Below are 20,458 nucleotides of genomic sequence, written 5' to 3'. Positions count from 1 at the left end.
ATTCACAGCATATCTTTTTTTTCATTTTGCAGCTGCTTTGTACGATTTACAGTAACTTCTTTTTCAAATTGGAAACGGACGAAATGACGCTGATGCCATCTATAAAATTAGACCACCATGGCCTAACGTCGCAAACAATCGGTTCGGAATAGGACGTAAATTGATGCGCGCGCGGATGTCATCCATATAATCATGTCAGCGTGGCCATACAATAAAGCAAACGTGCCGTGTTAATTGTGATGACGTTTGTGGTCATGTGTGTTCGAAGTCATTTGAGTACGGTAGAGTGACAGGAAGTGGAGGTGAAGTTAGGCACTTCGAGGACACTGACAGGAAGCTAGGTCAAAGGTTCCAGAAAGGTCCAAGAAAAATTTTTTTTTTTCAATTTTCTGTGTTCTTTGTCCTACTATACTACTAAAGGCATATCTGTTGCCGTATGGGAGCCAGTAGGAATATGAATTCGAGAGAATAAGGAAAAAAAATTCACAATAATTTAAAAAAAAGTTTCCCATCAAGGCATGGTCAAATCTTGGATTTCTTGTTTGTCCTTGTTTTTCTTTAAGCGTACAATACGATTTATGCTTAAAGTTAAGGGGTGAAAAATGTGACAAACTTTGAATTTGCACATCTTAGAAGAAAACATCCATCGGAATTTGTAAAGAAATTTACTTTATATCAATTTGATCCCTTTTTAGCGATCACGAGCACTAACATGTAGTGACAAACCCCAGAGCATATGCAAAGCACATGATAATTCAAACCACTTCTTTTGAATAAGAATACAAAATGGTTTTCTCAACCGAAGCGTTTCGTATATAACCGGAAATGACGTACAAGTTGTTGCGTGTAAGCATATGTGGCTAGACAAAATAGATTCGCTTTTTAAGTTTTATTCAACCAACACTTATCAGTGCACAGAATGACGTTTATCTCAGCATGAATACACGGTATTTTTGTTACGGATCTAATCTTGCTTTAGACATAACTTTTACCAAGTACGTTTGTATATTCTCTTTGAGTTGCAGAGCATTTCATGCTTCATGGAAGTAATTATTCTTGACCATGACATATTAGATTGAAACGGCGACTCATGACATTTTGTGTCTGAGACTTTCAATTTTTTCGATATAAATTATTTCTTTGCGCAAGAATCCCGCTATTTTGAAGTTATCGAAAGCGTCTGTAGTTCAGTTCATTCGTCGGTGTACTGAGCGTCTTCTTCGAGAGACTGTAACAGAAAAAAAGTATCGTTATTAGCAACAGGAAAATTACAAATTGAATTGCACAATAATAACAGGCCAGGAATATAATTATGTCCCTTTCTGTGATATGATATTATTGCAAATTTCTTGTACTCAAATCAACACCATAATCTAAATCAACCATATTTTTTTATATAGGTAGAAATATGGGTTATAAGAGTGAATAAACATATGAATCTTAGTGGTTGATCAGTAAACTGTGGGTTACCAAATTTTTGTGTCTCGAACTTGCCAATGACGTTACCGTTGGCATCTTAAATATCAATAGCTACTCTCAAAGCAGAGGGGGGGGGGGGGTTCCGGCTGTTTTTTGACGAGTTTTATGCGTTTTTGTCGGACTTGCTACTTTGTCGTGTTTCTCTCTCTATAAACCCAACAAAAAAACATGACAAAGTAGAAAGCCCACCAAAAACGCCAAAAAAATTGCAAAAACTAGCCGGAACCCCTCGTCTGCTTGGAAAGTATTTAATAGCTGGTTATTCTCAGTCTGATCATACAACGAACACACACCAGTTTTTATAAAACGTGGTAAATCCCACTTTTAGTGGGCCAGAGAAGGTAAATATAACGAGACTTGGGTCTTACGCGGGAAAGAGATGAGACCAGGGAGCCGTTTATGCAGTCGACTAGGTTGTTCGTCTAGTTCTTCCAGGAGCGACCTCGCCTCTTCCACAGCCTCCTTTAGCTCCGAGTCAGCTGGAAGGAGACATGGAAATCACGTGTTAGGCGTATATTCATTCTTTAAGAACATATCAGACACTTGCGTGCGTGTCATGGAATGCATCTCTTTTGAAAGGCTTTCATTCTACGTACGATGTAAGAACTTTTTAGCAATCCGTAGGCAACGACACAAGATCTACGCAAAATTGAATTGCCCGTCTGATCATGAATGTTTGCGATGACCAAACGTACCATCAGTATCGGCATCGAGTCCTCGGCTCCTTCTGCGCCGGCGCCGGCGCCTCCATCCCTCGGAGTCGTCGATCAGCGTTGCCATGACAACCATCGTTACAAGCAGCATGCAAACAAACAGCTTCATGGTGTAGTTTTAGCTGGTGAAGGGAAACAAATTAAAAACTTATTAGTCTTCTTTTTAATTTAAAAAAAAAAACCTTTATTGTTAATTTTGTGCAAAAATGAAGGTACAAGTAGTGATGTAGTCTAGTCTTGTTTGGCTTTTTGGAAACGACTTAGAGGCGGAGGCATTTCTGGATGAAATGAAAAGCCTTTTGGTATGGTTAACGGAAGAACGGATCCTATATAGGTAATAGTATATAATGGGCATATTTAGGTATATTTAGACAACATCTGGACAAAATCATCCTTCAGTTGATTGAAAATATTATAACAACAACAGTAATTGTAAAAAGACAAGAGTCGAAAATTTTACTCAGTTTTATAATTTTGGCAAGACTACCCAAACCCAAACAACTTTGCAACAAATATATGATAACAATTCTATTAGATCCAAGCCATGTACAGACATGATTTCAGTCAGTGATTTTCTTTGCAAATTTAGGAGTACATGTATTTGTAAATAAATCAACCACTAAAAGAAAATATTGCACTCAAGGTAAAAAACTGTCGAGACCAATGCATTGCAGAAAATCTTGCACCACAGTTGGTAAGAGCTTTTAATACTTACAAAATATAGTGGGCAGGTAGATCAAGGTACGATGTCACTCAGATTTCACGGCTGGAGGTAATGAGTGAGAAGAACTCGCGGAAATGAAATATATACTCCACCGTGTAAGACAATTATGCAAACGAGTCATTGTAAATTCAGGCGTGTTGCACCTGCATATAGACACCTGTGTAAAGATGACACTCACACATAGTACAAGGAAAGTTGTCTGTCAATGGTAGAGGTGCGTCAAGCAGACGAAAAAATAGAGAAGACAACTGTGCGTCATACAGACGAAGAAAAAGAGAAGACAACTGTGAAAGAGTACACTCAAACATTTATGAAAGGAAATAGTCTGTTTATATAAGACGTCTGTAAAACCAGCAAAAGAAAAACTGCACAGGAAAGAACAGACAACAATTTATATGTCAGAACATACAGACAAAGAACAGAAGTATTTCTTTTATTGAGACGATGAACGCTCTATCATATTTACATATCTATTCTGTATGTTAGTTATTTTGCAATATTTCTTAGTATATTGAATTCTTGTTTGTAATTATTGATGTTAAGTTAAGACTTTGATGTTAGAATGTAAAAATGTTCAGACTTCTTTACCAACATCACGAGACAGATACTCGTTATAGTTCTCGTTCCCTGGCTGGGAGAGCCCCGAGATTGTGATGTGTTATAATTACCCAGAATGCTTGTCGTTTTGAAACTTGGCACCGGATGTTGTAGTAGATTGTGTATGTCTTTGAAAGGCACCCAGAGCATTTTATTAGGCTTGAAAACTGGAAATAATCTAGTTGCTGTAATCTTTATGAAATGAACAATTAATGCCACTGTTTACCACATTTGCGTGCGGATTTCTTATCAAAAGTGCTCAAAATCGGCACACAAATAAGCTACATGGTGATCTTTTAGTTTCACGCGCCTAGTGTAAATAGACTGACACCATAGCCCCGCCCACCTCCGTCAAAACGTAGAAATGCAAAACTAAAACATAAAAATTCAAATATTTGACGGACACGCAGTCACGGTCTCATTGGCCAAACCGCTGATTGTGATGGACAGTCAGGATCAGTCTATTAGGGCTTGGATTTTCTATCAGTTCTCACCACACAACGACATCGTATCTTTGCTCCTTCAATGTCGATATGTAATGGTAAAGTGTTATTGAAACGTAGTATGTGTAGGAATGACTAGAAATTGGAGGTTTTTTATTCAAGCTTCAAGCCTCATAAAATGCTCTGGATGCCTTTAACATTATCTCGACATTTTAGGCAACACTGACTTGATTAAACTTGGATAATATCCTCTGGGCACCCCAAAACTGATGTAAGTGTGCTAATAAAACTTTGGCTAAAAAGTTGCCATCATTATGAAACAGTTTTCCAATTCTTTTTTTAAACTGTAAGCAATTTACAGCATACATTTTTCCCTTTGCAGCTTCTTTGTATGATAAGAAATTATGAAACATAAGTATCAATTTTTCAATATTCTTTAACTACAATTCACGGCATAGAATATTCGCTAATTTTGCAGCTTCTTTGTATGATTATCAGTTACAATAACAGGGAGGTCGCAAACATTTGTTTTTGGAAACGGACGAAAACTGATGCGCGCGCAGATGTCATCCATATAATCATGTCAGCGTGGCCATACAATAAAACAAACGTGACGTGTCAATTGTTAAGACGTTTGTGGCTGTGTGTGCTTTTGAAGTCATTTGAATAGAGTAGAATGACAGGAAGTGGAGGTGAAATTAGGCACCTCGGGGACACTGACAGGAAGCTAGGTCAAAAGTTCCAAAAGGGTCCTAGAAAAGGTTGTTTTTTAAAGATCTTTGTGTTCAATTTCCTACAATACTACTAAAGTTATATCTGTTGCTGTATGCGAGCGAGTAGGAATATGAATTCGACAGAATAAGTGAAAAAATTCATAATAATAAAAAACAAAACAAGAAATTCAAAGAAATCTATTTCCCACCAAGGTATGACTCGAAGATCGGATCTTCGATTTCTTGTTTGTCCGTATTTTCTTTAAGCTTACAATATGAGAAGTGCACTTAAAAGTTAAGGACTGTAAAATCTGAAAAAAACTTGAAATTGGCGCTACTTAGTTTCAAATAAAAGAAAACATCCTGAAGAATTTGTAAAGATATTTCTTTTATATCCGTTTTTATCCATTTTTAGCGATAACGAGCACCGACATGTAGTGACAAACCCCAAAGCATGTGTAAAGCGCATGGTAGTTCAAACCAGTTCTTTTACATTAGAATACAAAATGGTTTTCTTTACCGAAGCGTGTCGTATCTAACCGGAAATGACGTATAACCTGTTGCGTGTAAGCATAATGTGGATAGACAAAATAGATTCACAAGGCTGTTTTTCAAGGCTGTTTTATTTAACCAACAGTTATCAGTGCACAGAATGACGTATATCTCAGCATGAATACACTGTATTTTTGTTACGGATTGAATCTTGCTTTAGACATAACTTTTACCAAGTTTGTTTCTATTCTCTTCGAGTTGCAGAACATTGCATGTTTCATGGAAGAATGTTTCATGGAAGGAAATACCTCTTGACCATGAAAGTAGTAGTAGTCCACTGTTTTCTGCTGCTGCAGTAGTTGACCATGAAATACTATATTAAAGTGGCGACTAATGACATTTTGTGTCTGAATCTTTCAATGTTTTTCGGTATAACTTATTTCTATGTGCAAGAATCCCGCTATTTTGAAGCCATCAAAAGCTTCTGTAGTTCAGTTCATTCGTCAGTGTACTGAGCGTCTTCTTCGAGAGACTGTAACAAAGAAAATACAGGATCGTTATTAGCAACAGAAAAATTACAAATTGAATTGCGTAGTAATGAAAGACCAGGAATATACTTATCTCAGACACAGCTATAATATTATTGCAAATTTCTTGTACTCAAATCAGCACCATAATCTAAATCAACCGTGTTTTTTTTCTTCAAAAAAGTAGAAAGATGGGTTATAAGGGTGAACAACTTAACGGTTGATTAGTAAACTGTGGGTTTCCAAATTCTTGTGTCTAGAACTTGTCAATGACGTTAAGGTTGGCATCTTAAATATCAATAGCTAGTCTCCAAGCAGAGAAGGGGTTCCGGCTGCTTTTTGACGTGTGTAGGCTTTGTTGTCGGGCTTGCCACTTTGACGTGTTTTTCTCTCTGTAAACCCCACAAAAAACATGAAGAGGTAGAAAGCCCGACAAAAACACCGAAAAAATGGCGAAAACTAGCCTACTTTACCTTAGCCTGAAACAACACCAGGCAACCGTTTATGCAGTTGTTCAGGCTGTTCGTCCAGTTCTTGCAGGAGCGACCTTGCCTCTTCCACAACCTCCCTTAGCTTGGAGTCAGCTGGAAGGAGACATGACACGTCATATATTAGACACGGTTTCCATGAAAACGTGGTAAATTGCACTTTTAGTGGCCCAGAGAAAGCAAATAGGACGAAAATTTGGTCTTACGGGGGAGGGGTCAAAACCAGGTCGACTTCTTACCTTCTTCATGATTGGGCCAGAGAAGATAAATAGGACGAAACTTGGGTCTTACGGGGATAAGTGACAAAACCAGGTGGACGTCTTACCTTCTCCATTATCAGCGAATATGTTCTCCAAATCCACGTCCTCCAGTCTCCGTGTATCCAGTTGATCAGACGGTTCGTCCAACTCTTCCAGAAGCGACCTCGCCTCTTCCACAACCTCCCTTAGCTCGGAGTCAACTAGAAAAGAGACATAGAAAGTGACATATTAGACACATGTGGCGCTGGTGCTGTATGAAATGAAGGCACAGATTCATTCTCAAAGAAAATTTCGGACACGAGAATGGCTAGCGTTTCGTGGATTGCATCCCTCTTGCACAGATGACAAGTTTTTATTCTACGTGCAATGTAAGAACATTATTCAAGCAATCCATAGTTAAACAAACAAAATTTAGACAAAATTGAATTGCCCGTCTGAATATTTGTGTGATGACCAAACGTACCATCAGTATCGGCATCCAGTCCTCGGCTCCTTCTGCGCCTGCGCCGACGCCTCCATCCCTCGGAGTCGTCGATCAACGTTGCCATGACAACCATCGTCACAAGCAGCGTGCAAACAAACAGCTTCATGGTGTAGGTTCACCTGGTGAAGAAAATCATGATTAGCCTTTTTTTGGCTTTTTTGACAACGCCTTAGGGGCGGAGGCATTTCCGAATGTAATGAAAAGTCATTGTGGCATGGTTAACGGAAGAACGGCTTCCGGTTCGGGGCATAGGTAAACATAGACATCATCTAGACAAAATCATCCCTCATTTTATCTAAAATATTACAACAACAACAGTAAAAGGAAGTCAACAGCATAAGCGTTTACAAACGAAAAAAATTATATTCTATTTATGCAATGTCTTTAAGTCAGTGATGTTCATGTTACAAAAATTTAACTAGAATCAAACTAGAATTCGCTTAACCCACTAAAATAAAACAATGTATATGGCTCCCGAGGTACAAAACGGTCAAAACCAATGCACTGTAGAAATCGTGTCCCACAGTTGGTACATACAGAATTCCTGGGAAGGTAGATCACGGTACGACGTCACTCAGATGTCACGAATGAATAAGAAGAACTCGCGGGAATGAAATATATACTCCACCGTGTAAGACAATTATGCAAATGAGTCATTGTAAATTCAGGCGTGTTACACCTGCTAATAGACACCTGTGAAAAGATGACACACAGATGACAAGGGAAATTGTCTGTGAATGGTAGAGGTGCGTCATACAGACGAAGAAAAAGAGAAGACAACTGTGAAAGAGTACACTCAAACATTTATGAAAGGAAATAGGCTGTTTATATAAGACGTCTGTAAAACCAGCAAAAGAAAAACTGCACAGGAAAGAACAGACAACAATTTTTATGTCAGAACATACAGACAAAGAACAGACAAGAAGTATTTCTTTTATTGAGACGATGAACGCTCTATCATATTTACATATCTATTCTGTATGTTAGTTATTTTGCAATATTTCTTAGTATATTGAATTCTTGTTTGTAATTATTGATGTTAAGTTAAGACTTTGATGTTAGAATGTACCAATGTTCAGACTTCTTTACCAACATCACGAGACAGATACTCGTTATAGTTCTCGTTCCCTGGCTGGGAGAGCCCCAGGATCGTGATGTGTTATAATTACCCAGAATGCTTGTCGTTTTGAAACTTGGCACCGGATGTTGTAGTAGATTGTGTATGTCTTTGAAAGGCACCCAGAGCATTTTATTAGGCTTGAAACTGGAAATAATCTAGTTGCTTTAATCTTTATGAAATGAACAATTAATGCCACTGTTTACCACATTTGCGTGCGGATTTCTTATCAAAAGTGCTCAAAATCGGCACACAAATAAGCTACATGGTGATCTTTTAGTTTCACGCGCCTAGTGTAAATAGACTGACACCATAGCCCCGCCCACCTCCGTCAAAACGTAGAAATGCAAAACTAAAACATAAAAATTCAAATATTTGACGGACACGCAGTCACGGTCTCATTGGCCAAACCGCTGATTGTGATGGGCAGTCAGGATCAGTCTATTAGGGCTTGGATTTTCTATCAGTTCTCACCACACAACGACATCGTATCTTTGCTCCTTCAATGTCGATATGTAATGGTAAAGTGTTATTGAAACGTAGTATGTGTAGGAATGACTAGAAATTGGAGGTTTTTTATTCAAGCTTCAAGCCTCATAAAATGCTCTGGATGCCTTTAACATTATCTCGACATTTTAGGCAACACTGACTTGATTAAACTTGGATAATATCCTCTGGGCACCCCAAAACTGATGTAAGTGTGCTAATAAAACTTTGGCTAAAAAGTTGCCATCATTATGAAACAGTTTTCCAATTCTTTTTTTAAACTGTAAGCAATTTACAGCATACATTTTTCCCTTTGCAGCTTCTTTGTATGATAAGAAATTATGAAACATAAGTATCAATTTTTCTCAATATTCTTTAACTACAATTCACGGCATAGAATATTTGCTAATTTTGCAGCTTGTTTGTATGATTTTCAGTTACAATAAAAGGGAGGTCGCAAACATTTGTTTATGGAAACGGACGAAAACTAATGCGCGCGCAGATGTCATCCATATAATCATGTCAGCGTGGCCATACAATAAAACAAACGTGACGTGTCAATTGTTAAGACGTTTGTGGCTGTGTGTGTTTTTGAAGTCATTTGAATAGAGTAGAATGACAAGAAGTGGAGGTGAAATTAGGCATCTCGGGGACACTGACAGGAAGCTAGGTCAAAAGTGCCAAAAAGGTCCCAGAAAAGATTGTTTTTTAAAGTTTTTTGTGCTCAATTTCCTACAATACTACTAAAGTAATATCTGTTGCCGTATGGGAGCCAGTAGGAATATGAATTCGACAGAATAAGTGAAAAAGTTCATAATAATAAAAAAAACAAGAAATTCAAAGAAATCTATTTCCCACCAAGGTAAGACTCGAAGATCGGATCTTCGATTTCTTGTTTGTCCGTATTTTCTTTAAGCTTACAATATGAGTAGTGCACTTTAAAGTTAAGGACTGAAAAATCTGAAAAAAACTTGAAATTGGCGCTACTTAGTTTCAAATAAAAGAAAACATCCTGAAGAATTTGTAAAGATATTTCTTTTATATCCGTTTTTATCCATTTTTAGTGATAACGAGCACCGACATGTAGTGACAAACCCCAAAGCATGTTTTTTTTCTATGCTTAGCACCATGCCTTAGCTTAGCAGCTGACCCGTATCTATATACATGTAGTGTGTAGTGTGTAAAGCGCACGGTAGTTCAAACCAGTTCCTTCACTTTAGAATACAAAACGGTTTTCTTTACCGAAGCGTGTCGTATCTAACCGGAAATGACGTATAACATGTTGCGTGTAAGCATAATGTGGATAGACAAAATAGATTCACAAGGCTGTTTTTCAATAATAAGTTTTATTTATAATAACCAACAGTTATCAGTGCACAGAATGACGTATATCTTAGCATGAATACATGGTATTTTTGTTACGGATTGAATCTTGCTTTAGACATAACTCTTACCAAGTTTGTTTCTATTCTCTTCGAGTTGCAGAACATTGCATGTTTCATGGAAGGATGTTTCATGGAAGGAATTACCTCTTGACCATGAAAGTAGTAGTAGTCCACTGTTTTCTGCTGCTGCAGTAGTTGACCATGAAATACTATATTAAAGTGGCGACCAATGATATTTTGTGTCTGAATCTTTCAATGTTGTTCGGTATAAATTATTTCTATGTGGAAGAATCCCGCAATTTTGAAGCCATCAAAAGCTTCTGTAGTTCAGTTCATTCGTCAGTGTACTGAGCGTCTTCTTCGAGAGACTGTAACAGAAAAAAGTATCGTTATTAGCAACAGAAAAATTACAAATTGAATTGCGTAGTAATAAAAGACCAGGAATATACTTATCTCAGACACAGCTATAAGATTATTGCAAATTTCTTTTACTCAAATCAACACCATTATCTAAATCAACCGTGTTTTTTCTTCAAAAAAGTAGAAATATGGGTTATAAGGGTAAACAACTTAACGGTTGATTAGTAAACTGTGGGTTTCCAAATTCTTGTGTCTAGAACTTGTCAATGACGTTAAGGTTGGCATCTTAAATATCAATAGCTAGTCTCCAAGCAGAGAAGGGGTTCCGGCTGCTTTTTGACGTGTGTAGGCTTTGTTGTCGGGCTTACTACTTTGACGTGTTTTTCTCTCTGTAAACCCCACAAAAAACATGAAGAGGTAGAAAGCCCGACAAAAACACCGAAAAAATGGCAAAAACTAGCCTACTTTACCTTAGCCTGAAACAACACCAGGCAGCCGTTTATGCAGTTGATCAGGCTGTTCGTCCAGTTCTTGCAGGAGCGACCTCGCCTCTTCCACAACCTCCCTTAGCTTGGAGTCAGCTGGAAGGAGACATGACACGTCATATATTAGACACGGTTTCCATGAAAACGTGGTAAATTGCACTTTTAGTGGCCCAGAGAAGGCAAATAGGACGAAACTTTGGTCTTACGGACGAAGGGTCAAAACCAGGTCGACTTCTTACCTTCTTCATGATTGGGCCAGAGAAGATAAATAGGACGAAACTTGGGTCTTACGGGGAAAAGGGACAAAACCAGGTGGACGTCTTACCTTCTCCATTATCAGTGAATATGTTCTCCAAATCCACGTCCTCCAGTCCTCGTGTATCCGGTTGTCCAGGCCGTTCGTCGAGTTCTTTTAGGAGCGACCTCGCCTCTTCCACAACCTCCCTTAGCTCTGAGTCAACTAGAAAGGTGACATAGAAAGTTACATATTAGACACATGTGGCGCTGGTGCCGTATCACATGAAGGCACAGATTCATTGTTAAAGAACATTTCAGACACGAGAATGGCTAGTGTTTCGTGGATTGCATCCCTCTTGCACAAGTGTTTAATTCTACGTGCAATGTAAGAACATTGTATAAGCAATCCGTAGTCAAACAAAAAAATCTAGACAAAATCGAATTGCCCGTGCGTCTGAATATTTGTGTGATGACTAAACGTACCATCAGTATCCGCATCGAGTCCTCGGCTCCTTCTGCGCCTGCGCCGGCGCCTCCATCCCTCGGAGTCGTCGATAAGCGTTGCCATGACAACCATCGTTACAAGTAGCATGCAAACAAACAGCTTCATGGTGTAGCTTCAGCTGGTGAAGGAAAACAAAAAAAAAAGATTATTAGCCGAGTCTTGTTTTGCTTTTTTGGAAACGCCTTAGGGGTGGAGGCATTTCTTGATGTAACGCAAAGCCATTTTGGCATAGTTAACGGCTAATATACAGGTTATAGTTTACAATGTTGACCGACGGAGGCCATATATATGTTTCGGGGCATAGGTACAGCTTAATCATCATCTAGACAAAATCATCCCTCATTTGATTAAAAATATTACAACAGCAACAACAACAGTAGAAGGAAGTCAACAGCATAACCGTTCGACGACAAACGAAAAAAATCTATTCTATTTATGCAATGTGATTTTAGTCAGTGATTTCCTTTGTTTATGTTACAAAAATTAAACTAGAATTAAACTAGAATTCGGTAAAAATTAAACTAGAATTCGCTAAAAATTAAACTAGAATTCGCTAAACCCACTGAAATAAAGCAAAGTATATGGCACCCGAGGTGCACAACGGTCAAAACCAATGCCCTGTAGAAAATCGTGTCCCATAGTTGGTACTTACAGAATTCCTGGGCAGGTAGATCACGCTACGACGTCACTCAGATGTCACGAATGAATGAGAAGAACTCGCGGGAATGAAATATATACTCCACCGTGTAAGACAATTATGCAAATGAGTCATTGTAAATTCAGGCGTGTTACACCTGCTAATAGACACCTGTGAAAAGATGACACAGATTACAAAGGAAATTGTCTGTCAATGGTAAAGGTGCGTCAAGCAGACTAACGAATAGAGAAGACAACTGTGAAATAATACACTCACACGTTTATGTAAGGTAATAGTCTGTTCATACAAGAGGTCGGTAAAATCAGCAATCAATGTACAGGAAAGAACAGACAACAATTTTCGGATTGGATAACTACAAGTGTACAAAACGTTTTACGTATTCTATTGATCTGAGAAAAAAAAAACTATTACAGAAGTTTCATTCTAAATGTCTGTTGTGTTTTTTGATGCCTAGAAACTCTGAATGCTTTAATTAGAAATTAGAATTCTCACAATATTCAAACCCCTTTGAGAACCTTTGCCGATTTCCTCATAGAAGAAAATAACATTTTTTGCCATTTTGATGGGCATTTTTGTAAAAGTCTTCTAGGTGGCGGTCGGGACCGGTACTGCAGAAAAGGCTCTGATAGGGTATTGCTATAAACCATGACTGTCAACGGCCATATATTTACAAGCCGTAAATTTTGTTAACTTTGATGACGTTTGTGGTCTTGTGTGTTCGTAGTTAATCAAGTACAATGTTAGTAGAATTGCAGGAAGCTAGGCACTTCGGGTATACAGTTAGGTCAACAGTCCAAGAAGGGTTCCAGAAAAGTATATTGAACTTCATCTCTTCAGAATCAGCGAGATCACAATAATGAAAGTAAAGCCAGAAACCTATTTCACCGAGGCATGAAGTCTTTGATTTTCTTGTTTGTCTGTGTTCTCTTTGACCAAGCTTACAAACAGATAAAGTGCACTCTAGAGTTAGGCAGAGAAAAATTTGAAAATCTTAGAGTGGACAGCATCTTAGTTAAAAATAAAACATCCTAAAGATATTTTCATATATCCATTTTCTTTGATTTTAGCAATAACGAGCAAGAAGTGTTAACCTTTAAAGCATGGTACCTTCATGATTATTCAAACCATTTCTTTCAGACCAAAACATACGAAATGGTTTTTCATAGCAGCGTGTTGTCTCTAACCGGAAATGACGTACACACCATTCCGAAGTAAACGGATGTGCGTGTATATCGTGAATAATACGTGCTGCAAAAACAGCTGACCTCGTCCCTCCTCCTACCGTTAGGCATATAGCGCCCATACAAGTCGTCTTCAAGTTGCAACTCACTCGAGATTTCTTCAATGTGTGAATTTTAAGCAAAACACTCATATAAATTGGAGAAAAAGCCGTGAAATAGACAAACAAACAATCAAAACACCATGAAACATAACCACAGTAATGTAAAGTGCTGGGCTCCGTCTGGATTTTAACCGTATATATGAGAGTTAGATGTTGATGTTGATAAGTAAAAAAAATGATAATTAGTGATTTTCTCCGATTAAAAAATCCATATAGTCATGTCACTGCGGCCCTACAATAAAACAAACGTGACGTGTATAATTGTGATAAAGTTTGTGGCTGTGTATGTTCGTAGTCATTTGAATACAGTAGAATGACAAGAAATGTAGTGGAGTTAGGCACTTCGGGGACACTGACAGAAAGTAAGGTCAAAGGTTCCAGAAAGGTCCCAGTAAAAGGTTTTCTAATTTCCTGTGTTCAATTTCCTACTAAAGTCATACCTGTTGCCGTATGGGAGCCAGTAGGAATATGAATTCGACAGAATAAGGGGAAAATTCACAAATTCGAAAAATAAAGAAATTCAAACCAAGCTTACAAACAGATGGAGTGCACTGACAGAATAGAAGGGTGCAGTCTAAGCCGTTTATGCAGACTAGGTTGTTCGTCCATGTCTTCCAGAAGCGACCTCGCCTCTTCCACAACCTTCCTAAGCTCGGAGTCAACTAGAAAGGAGACATAGAAAGTGACATATTAGACACATGTGGCGCTGGTACTATATCACATGAAGGCACGGATTCATTCTTAAAGAACATTTCAGACACCATCAGTCCCAGCACCCTGACCCCCTCCGACACTTGGCCCTGCCCCGCCCCCGCGTCAGGTACCCCCACAACGACTCCAATCATGACGTCAGCAATTCCAACCTCAACGATTGGCGGAAAGGAGTGACCAATGACAGACGACCGCTCAGATGGGAGGAGAACTATATCACTAGAACGACGTCGGTGTATAACCCAGCTTATACGCCGTAAATAGCGTAGCGATGATATATACTTTCGTGTGTATTTGTATTTGTACGTAGATTTTAGGAAAGCACCGAAGAATATTAAACTTTTGGGCCTTCAGGCCTCTATCAATTTTAGTATCCGATAGACATTTGACTAGGCTACTTAAATTTGGCGCCCTTACGCTCAACGCCCATTACATCATTATGCAGGATAAAACAATGCTAAACTTAAGTATTCACGGATCGAATTTTTGACGACCACTGTCGCCTTCTTCAGGATCAATAATGACCAATCACTGCCGAACGTAAACTCGCGATAGTTACAGACACGTGACTTTATTGACTCGTGTCATTGCGTATACGTGACGTCAGCAGTTGGTCAAACGTGCCAGGAAGTTTATAACGCATACTGTCCCTGTTGATCATGAAGTAGGAGAGAGTGGTCGTCGAAAATTCGATCCTTAAATACCTTATAGTGTTGGAAGAGAGTTTTGCATTGTTTTATGATTACTACCAACACAGATGAGCTTTCTTTACAATTATGCGGGATGGTATTGAAGACTTCATAATAATGAACATATCATGGACAAAAGAAACAGTATTTGTTACTACTAGAGAGACTAATACTAAGCTGTAAAAATGAACTCTGTAAAAACTCCGGGCCAGCCCACAATTACATCAGTGATTTTACATGGTTAAGAAAAAAAAAGAATCCGAATTTTTGAAATCTCATTTGCAATAAACAATTGATCTTTAGAATCAGTTTCTTCGGACCTAGAAAGTGTATTTGAAATGTTTTCGCGTAGGTGCAATGTTAGAATATTCATGTAATCTTTTCTTGTTTAATAGGGATTCAATTATTCAGGGTATATCTTTTATATAGACGATGGACGCACTTTTATATTATCTATTTTCTATGTTAGTCATTTTGAAAATTCATCCTCAGTATATTGAATTCTGGTTTGCAATTGTTGATGTTTAGTTAAGGCTTTTATGTGTACCAATATTTAGATTTCTGTCGACATCACGTGACAGATAATCTCGTTTCCAGGTTTGGAGCACAGCACCAGTGCTCTGCCCCAGGATTGTGATGTGTTATTATTACCCTTCAAGCTTGTCGTGCCGAATCGTGGCACCGGATGTTGTTGTAGATTGTGCACGTCTTTTTACATTGTCTCGCCATTTTAGGCCACGCTGACTTGATTATACTTGGATAACATTCTTTGGGCACCCCAAAACTGATGTAAGTGTGCTAAAAAAACTTTGGCTAAAAGGTTGCCATCATTATGAATAAGTTTTCCGATTTTTTTTAACTGTAAGCAATTTACAGCATACATTCTCTCCCTTTGCAACTTCTTTGAATGATTAAAAGTGAGGCACCCCAAAACTGATGCGAACGTGCAAAAAGTTCGGCTAAAAACGTTGCCGTCATTATTAAACATAACATCAGTTTTCCGATGTTCTTTAACTGCAATTCACGACATATAAATGCCCATGTTGCAGCTTCATTTTTACTTAACAGTCACAATAACAGTTAGGTCGCAAACATTTGTTTTGGAAACGGACAAAAATTGATGCGCGCGCAGATGTCATCAATATAATCATGTCAGCGTGGCCATACAATAAAGCAAACATGACGTGTTAATTGTAAAGACGTTTGTGGCTGTGTGTTTTTTTGAAGTCATTTGAATAGAGTAGAATGACAGGAAATGGAGATGAAGTTAGGTGCTGCGGGACACTGACAGGAAGTTAGGTCAAAAATCCAAGGAAGGCTCCAAAATAAGATTACTGCACTTCCTCTCTTCAATTTCCTTCTGCATTTGTGTCTGTTGCCTTAGCTAAGCGAGTGTTAGAATGAATTACTAGACACAATCATCGAGAAATTCATAATAATGAAAACAAAACGAGAGATTCCAAGAAACCTATTTCACTGAGCCATGAAGTCTTTGGTTTCTTGTTAGTGTTTTCTTTGTCCAAACTAACAAACAGATAAAGTGCACTCTAGAGTTAGGGAGTGAAAAAATATGGAACTCTTTATTTATATAGAATGGACATCATCTAAACATTACAATAAATCGACTCGCAAGGTTGTATTTTCTAATGTTTTATTGAACCAACACTTATCAGTGCACAGAATGGTGTATATCTTAGCATTGATACACGGTATTCTTGTTATCTATGTATACATGGTTGATGTTTTGATCATACGAATTGAATCTTGCTTTAGACATAACCTTTACCAAGTACGTGTGTATATTCTCTTTGAGTTGCAGAACATTTCATTCTTCATGGAAGGAATTACTCTTGACCATGACATATTAGATTGAAACGGCGACTAATGACATTTTGTGTCTGAATCTTTCAATGTTTTTCGGTATAACTTATTTCTTTGCGCAAGAATCCCTCTATTTTGAGGTCATCGAAAGCTTCTGTAGTGCAGTTCATTCGTCAGTGTACTGAGCGTCTTCTTCGAGAGACTGTAACAGAAAAAAGTATCGTTATTAGCAACAGAAAAATTACAAATTGAATTGCGTAGTAATAAAAGACCAGGAATATACTTATCTCAGACACAGCTATAAGATTATTGCAAATTTCTTGTACTCAAATCAACACCATAATCTAAATCAACCGTGTTTTTTTTCCCAAAAAAGTAGAAAGATGGGTTATAAGGGTGAACAACTTAACGGTTGATTAGTAAACTGTGGGTTTCCAAATTCTTGTGTCTAGAACTTGTCAATGACGTTAAGGTTGGCATCTTAAATATCAATAGCTAGTCTCCAAGCAGAGAAGGGGTTCCAGCTGCTTTTTGACGTGTTTTTCTCTCTGTAAACCCCACAAGAAAACATGAAGAGGTAGAAAGCCCGACAAAAACACCGAAAAAATGGCAAAAACTAGCCTACTTTACCTTAGCCTGAAATAACAGCAGGCCACCGTTTATGCAGTTGATCAGGCTGCTCGTCTAGTTCTTCCAGGAGCGACCTCGCCTCTTCCACAACCTCATTTGGCTCCGAGTCAGCTGGAAGGAGACATGACACGTCATATATTAGACACGGTTTCCATGAAAACGTGGTAAATTGCACTTTTAGTGGCCCAGAGAAAGCAAATAGGACGAAACTTTGGTCTTACGGGGAAGGGTCAAAACCAGGTCGACTTCTTACCTTCTCCATGATTGGGCAAGAGAAGATAAATAGGACGAAACTTGGGTCTTACGGGGAAAAGGGACAAAACCAGGTGGACGTCTTACGTTCTTCATTATCCGCGAGTATTTTCTCCAAATCCATGGCCTCCATTCCCCGTGCTTGAGTCTTATGGGCTAAAGAGATGATACCAGGTCCCCGTTTATCCAGTTGTTCAGACTGTCCGTCCAGTTCTTCCAGGAGCGACCTCGCCTCTTCCACAACCTCATTTGGCTCCGAGTCAGCTGGAAGGAGACATGACACGTCATATACATGTATTAGACACGGTTTCCATGAAAACGTGGTAAATCGCACTTTTGGTGGACCAGAGAAAGCAAATAGGACAAAACTTTGGTCTTACGGGGGACGGGTCAAAACCAGGTCGACTTCTTACCTTCTTCATGATTGGGCCAGAGAAGATAAATAGGACGAAACTTGGGTCTTACGGGGAAAAGGGACAAAACCAGGTGGACGTCTTACCTTCTCCATTATCAGCGAATATGTTTTCCAAATCCACGTCCTCCAGTCCCCGTGTATCCGGTTGTCCAGGCCGTTCGTCGAGTTCTTCTAGGAGCGACCTCGCCTCTTCCACAACCTCCCTTAGCTCTGAGTCAACTAGAAAGGTGACATAGAAAGTTACATATTAGACACATGTGGTGCTGGCACCGTATCACATGAAGGCACAGATTCATTGTTAAAGAACATTCCAGACACGAGAATGGCTAGTGTTTCGTGGATTGCATCCCTCTTGCACAAGTGTTTAATTCTACGTGCAATGTAAGAACATTGTTTAAGCAATCCGTAGTCAAACCAAAAAAAAATCTAGACAAAATCGAATTGCCCGTGCGTCTGAATATTTGTGTGATGACCAAACGTACCATCAGTATCGACATCGAGTCCTCGGCTCCTTCTGCGCCTGCGCCGGCGCCTCCATCCCTCGGAGTCGTCGATCAGCGTTGCTAAGACAACCATCGCCACAAGTAACGTGCAAACAAACAGCTTCATGGTGTAGCTTCAGCTGGTGAAGGAAAACAAAAAAATGATGATTAGTCGAGTCGAGTCTTGTCTTGCTTTTCTTTGGAAACGCCTTATGGGTGGAGACATTTCTGGATGTAATGAAAAGCCATTTTGTCATGGTTAACGGAAGAACGGCTAATATAGGTTATAGTATACAACGGTTTGGGGCATAGGTAAATTTAGACATCATCTAGACAAAATCATCCCTCATTTGATTAAAAATATTACAACAACAACAACAGTAGAAGGAAGTCAACAGCATAACCGTTAGCAAAAAAAATGTTCTATTTATGCAATGTGATTTTAGTCAGTGATTTACTTTGTTTATGTTACAAAAATTAAACTAGAATTAAACTAGAATTCGGTAAAAATTAAACTAGAATTCGTTAAACCCGCTGAAATAAAGCAAAGTATATGGCACCCGAGGTAAAAAACAGTCAAAACCAATGCACTGTAGAAAATCGTGTCCCACAGTTGGTACTTACAGAATTCCTGGGCAGGTAGATCACGGTACGACGTCACTCAGATGTCACGAATGAATGAGAAGAACTCGCGGGAATGAAATATATACTCCACCGTGTAAGACAATTATGCAAATGAGTCATTGTAAATGCAGGCGTGTTACACCTGCAGACACTCAAAGTTGTCTATCAATGGTAGAGGCGCGTCATAAAGACGAAGAAAAAGAGAAGACAACTGTGAAAGAGTACACTCAAACATTTATGAAAGGAAATAGTCTGTTCATACAAGAGGTCGGTAAAATCAGCAATCAATGTACTGGAAAGAACAGACAACAATTTTCGGATTGGATAACCACAAGTGTACAAAATGTTTTACGTATTCTATTGATCTGAGAAAAAAAAACTATTACAGAATTTTCATTCTAAATGTCTGTTGTGTTTTTTGATGCCTAGAAACTCTGAATGCTTGAATTAGAAATTAGAATTCTCAAAATATTCAAACCCCTTTGAGAGCCTTTGCCGATTTCCTCATCCAAGAAAAGACCAGTTTTTGCCAATTGATTGTAATTTTGGTAAAGTCCTCTGGTGGCGGCCGGGACCGGTACTGCAGAAAAGGCTCTGATAGGGTATAACTATAAACCATGACTGTCAACGGTCATATATTTACAAGCCGTTAATTTTGTGATGACGTTTGTGGTCTTGTGTGTTCGTAGTTAATTAAGTACAATGTCAGTAGATTTGCAGGAAACTAGGCACTTCGGGTATACAGACAGGAAGTTAGGTCAACAGCCCAAGAAGGGTTCCAGAAAAGTATATTGAACTTCATGTCTTCTATTTCAGGCTGCATTTATGTCTCTTTTTAATTTTGTCATTTTTTTCTGTAAAATGAATTAGACTGAATCAGCGAGATCATAATAATGAAAATAAAGCCAGAAACCTATTTCACCGACACATGAAGTCTTTGATTTTTTGTTTGTCTGTGTTCTCTTTGACCAAGCTTACAAACAGATAAAGTGCACTTTAGAGTTGGGTAGTGAAAAAGAGTGAACAGCATCTAAGGGTTAAATATGAAGCTTCCTAAAGATATTTTTTCATAATATATTCTTTTTCTTTAATTTTAGCAATAACGAGCAAGAAGTGTCAAACCACAAAGCATGGTACCTTCGTTGATTATTCAAACAATTTCTTTCAGATCCAAACATACGAAATGGTTGTCTATAGCAGCGTGTTGTCTCTAACCGGAAATGACGTACACACCATTCCGAAGTAAACGGATGTGCGTGTATACCGTGAATAATACGTGCTGCAAAAAACAGCTGACCTCGTCCCTCCTCCTGCCGTTAGGCATATAGCGCCCATACAA

General features: G+C 38.6%; 1 protein-coding gene across 9 annotated transcripts; it reads right to left on the bottom strand.

The window, feature by feature from the left end:
• Positions 1 to 649: 649 nt before the first annotated feature.
• On the bottom strand, positions 650 to 19,247 carry LOC136425081 (uncharacterized). 9 transcript variants are annotated; one of them, XM_066413845.1, is made up of 6 exons: positions 19,120 to 19,247; positions 18,496 to 18,635; positions 18,098 to 18,232; positions 11,079 to 11,213; positions 1,848 to 1,958; positions 650 to 1,228 (listed from the first exon to the last, which is right to left on the bottom strand). In XM_066413845.1, the coding sequence occupies exons 2-6, from the start codon at positions 18,620 to 18,622 to the stop codon at positions 1,188 to 1,190; spliced, it is 549 nt and encodes a 182-aa protein (XP_066269942.1). In that variant the 5' UTR covers positions 18,623 to 18,635; positions 19,120 to 19,247; the 3' UTR covers positions 650 to 1,187. The 9 variants fall into 9 exon arrangements, with proteins under 9 accessions (XP_066269942.1, XP_066269944.1, XP_066269945.1 ...); XM_066413842.1 differs by lacking the exons at positions 650 to 1,228; positions 1,848 to 1,958; positions 11,079 to 11,213 and adding exons at positions 5,038 to 5,693; positions 17,347 to 17,457; positions 17,686 to 17,862 and having other exon boundaries at positions 19,120 to 19,246; XM_066413844.1 differs by lacking the exons at positions 650 to 1,228; positions 1,848 to 1,958; positions 11,079 to 11,213 and adding exons at positions 5,038 to 5,693; positions 10,739 to 10,849; positions 17,686 to 17,862 and having other exon boundaries at positions 19,120 to 19,246.
• Positions 19,248 to 20,458: the final 1,211 nt, after the last annotated feature.

Source organism: Branchiostoma lanceolatum, chromosome 19, assembly GCF_035083965.1.
Source record: "Branchiostoma lanceolatum isolate klBraLanc5 chromosome 19, klBraLanc5.hap2, whole genome shotgun sequence".
Classification (NCBI taxonomy): Eukaryota; Metazoa; Chordata; class Leptocardii; order Amphioxiformes; family Branchiostomatidae; genus Branchiostoma; species Branchiostoma lanceolatum.
This window is presented reverse-complemented; position numbering and strand designations above follow the sequence as displayed.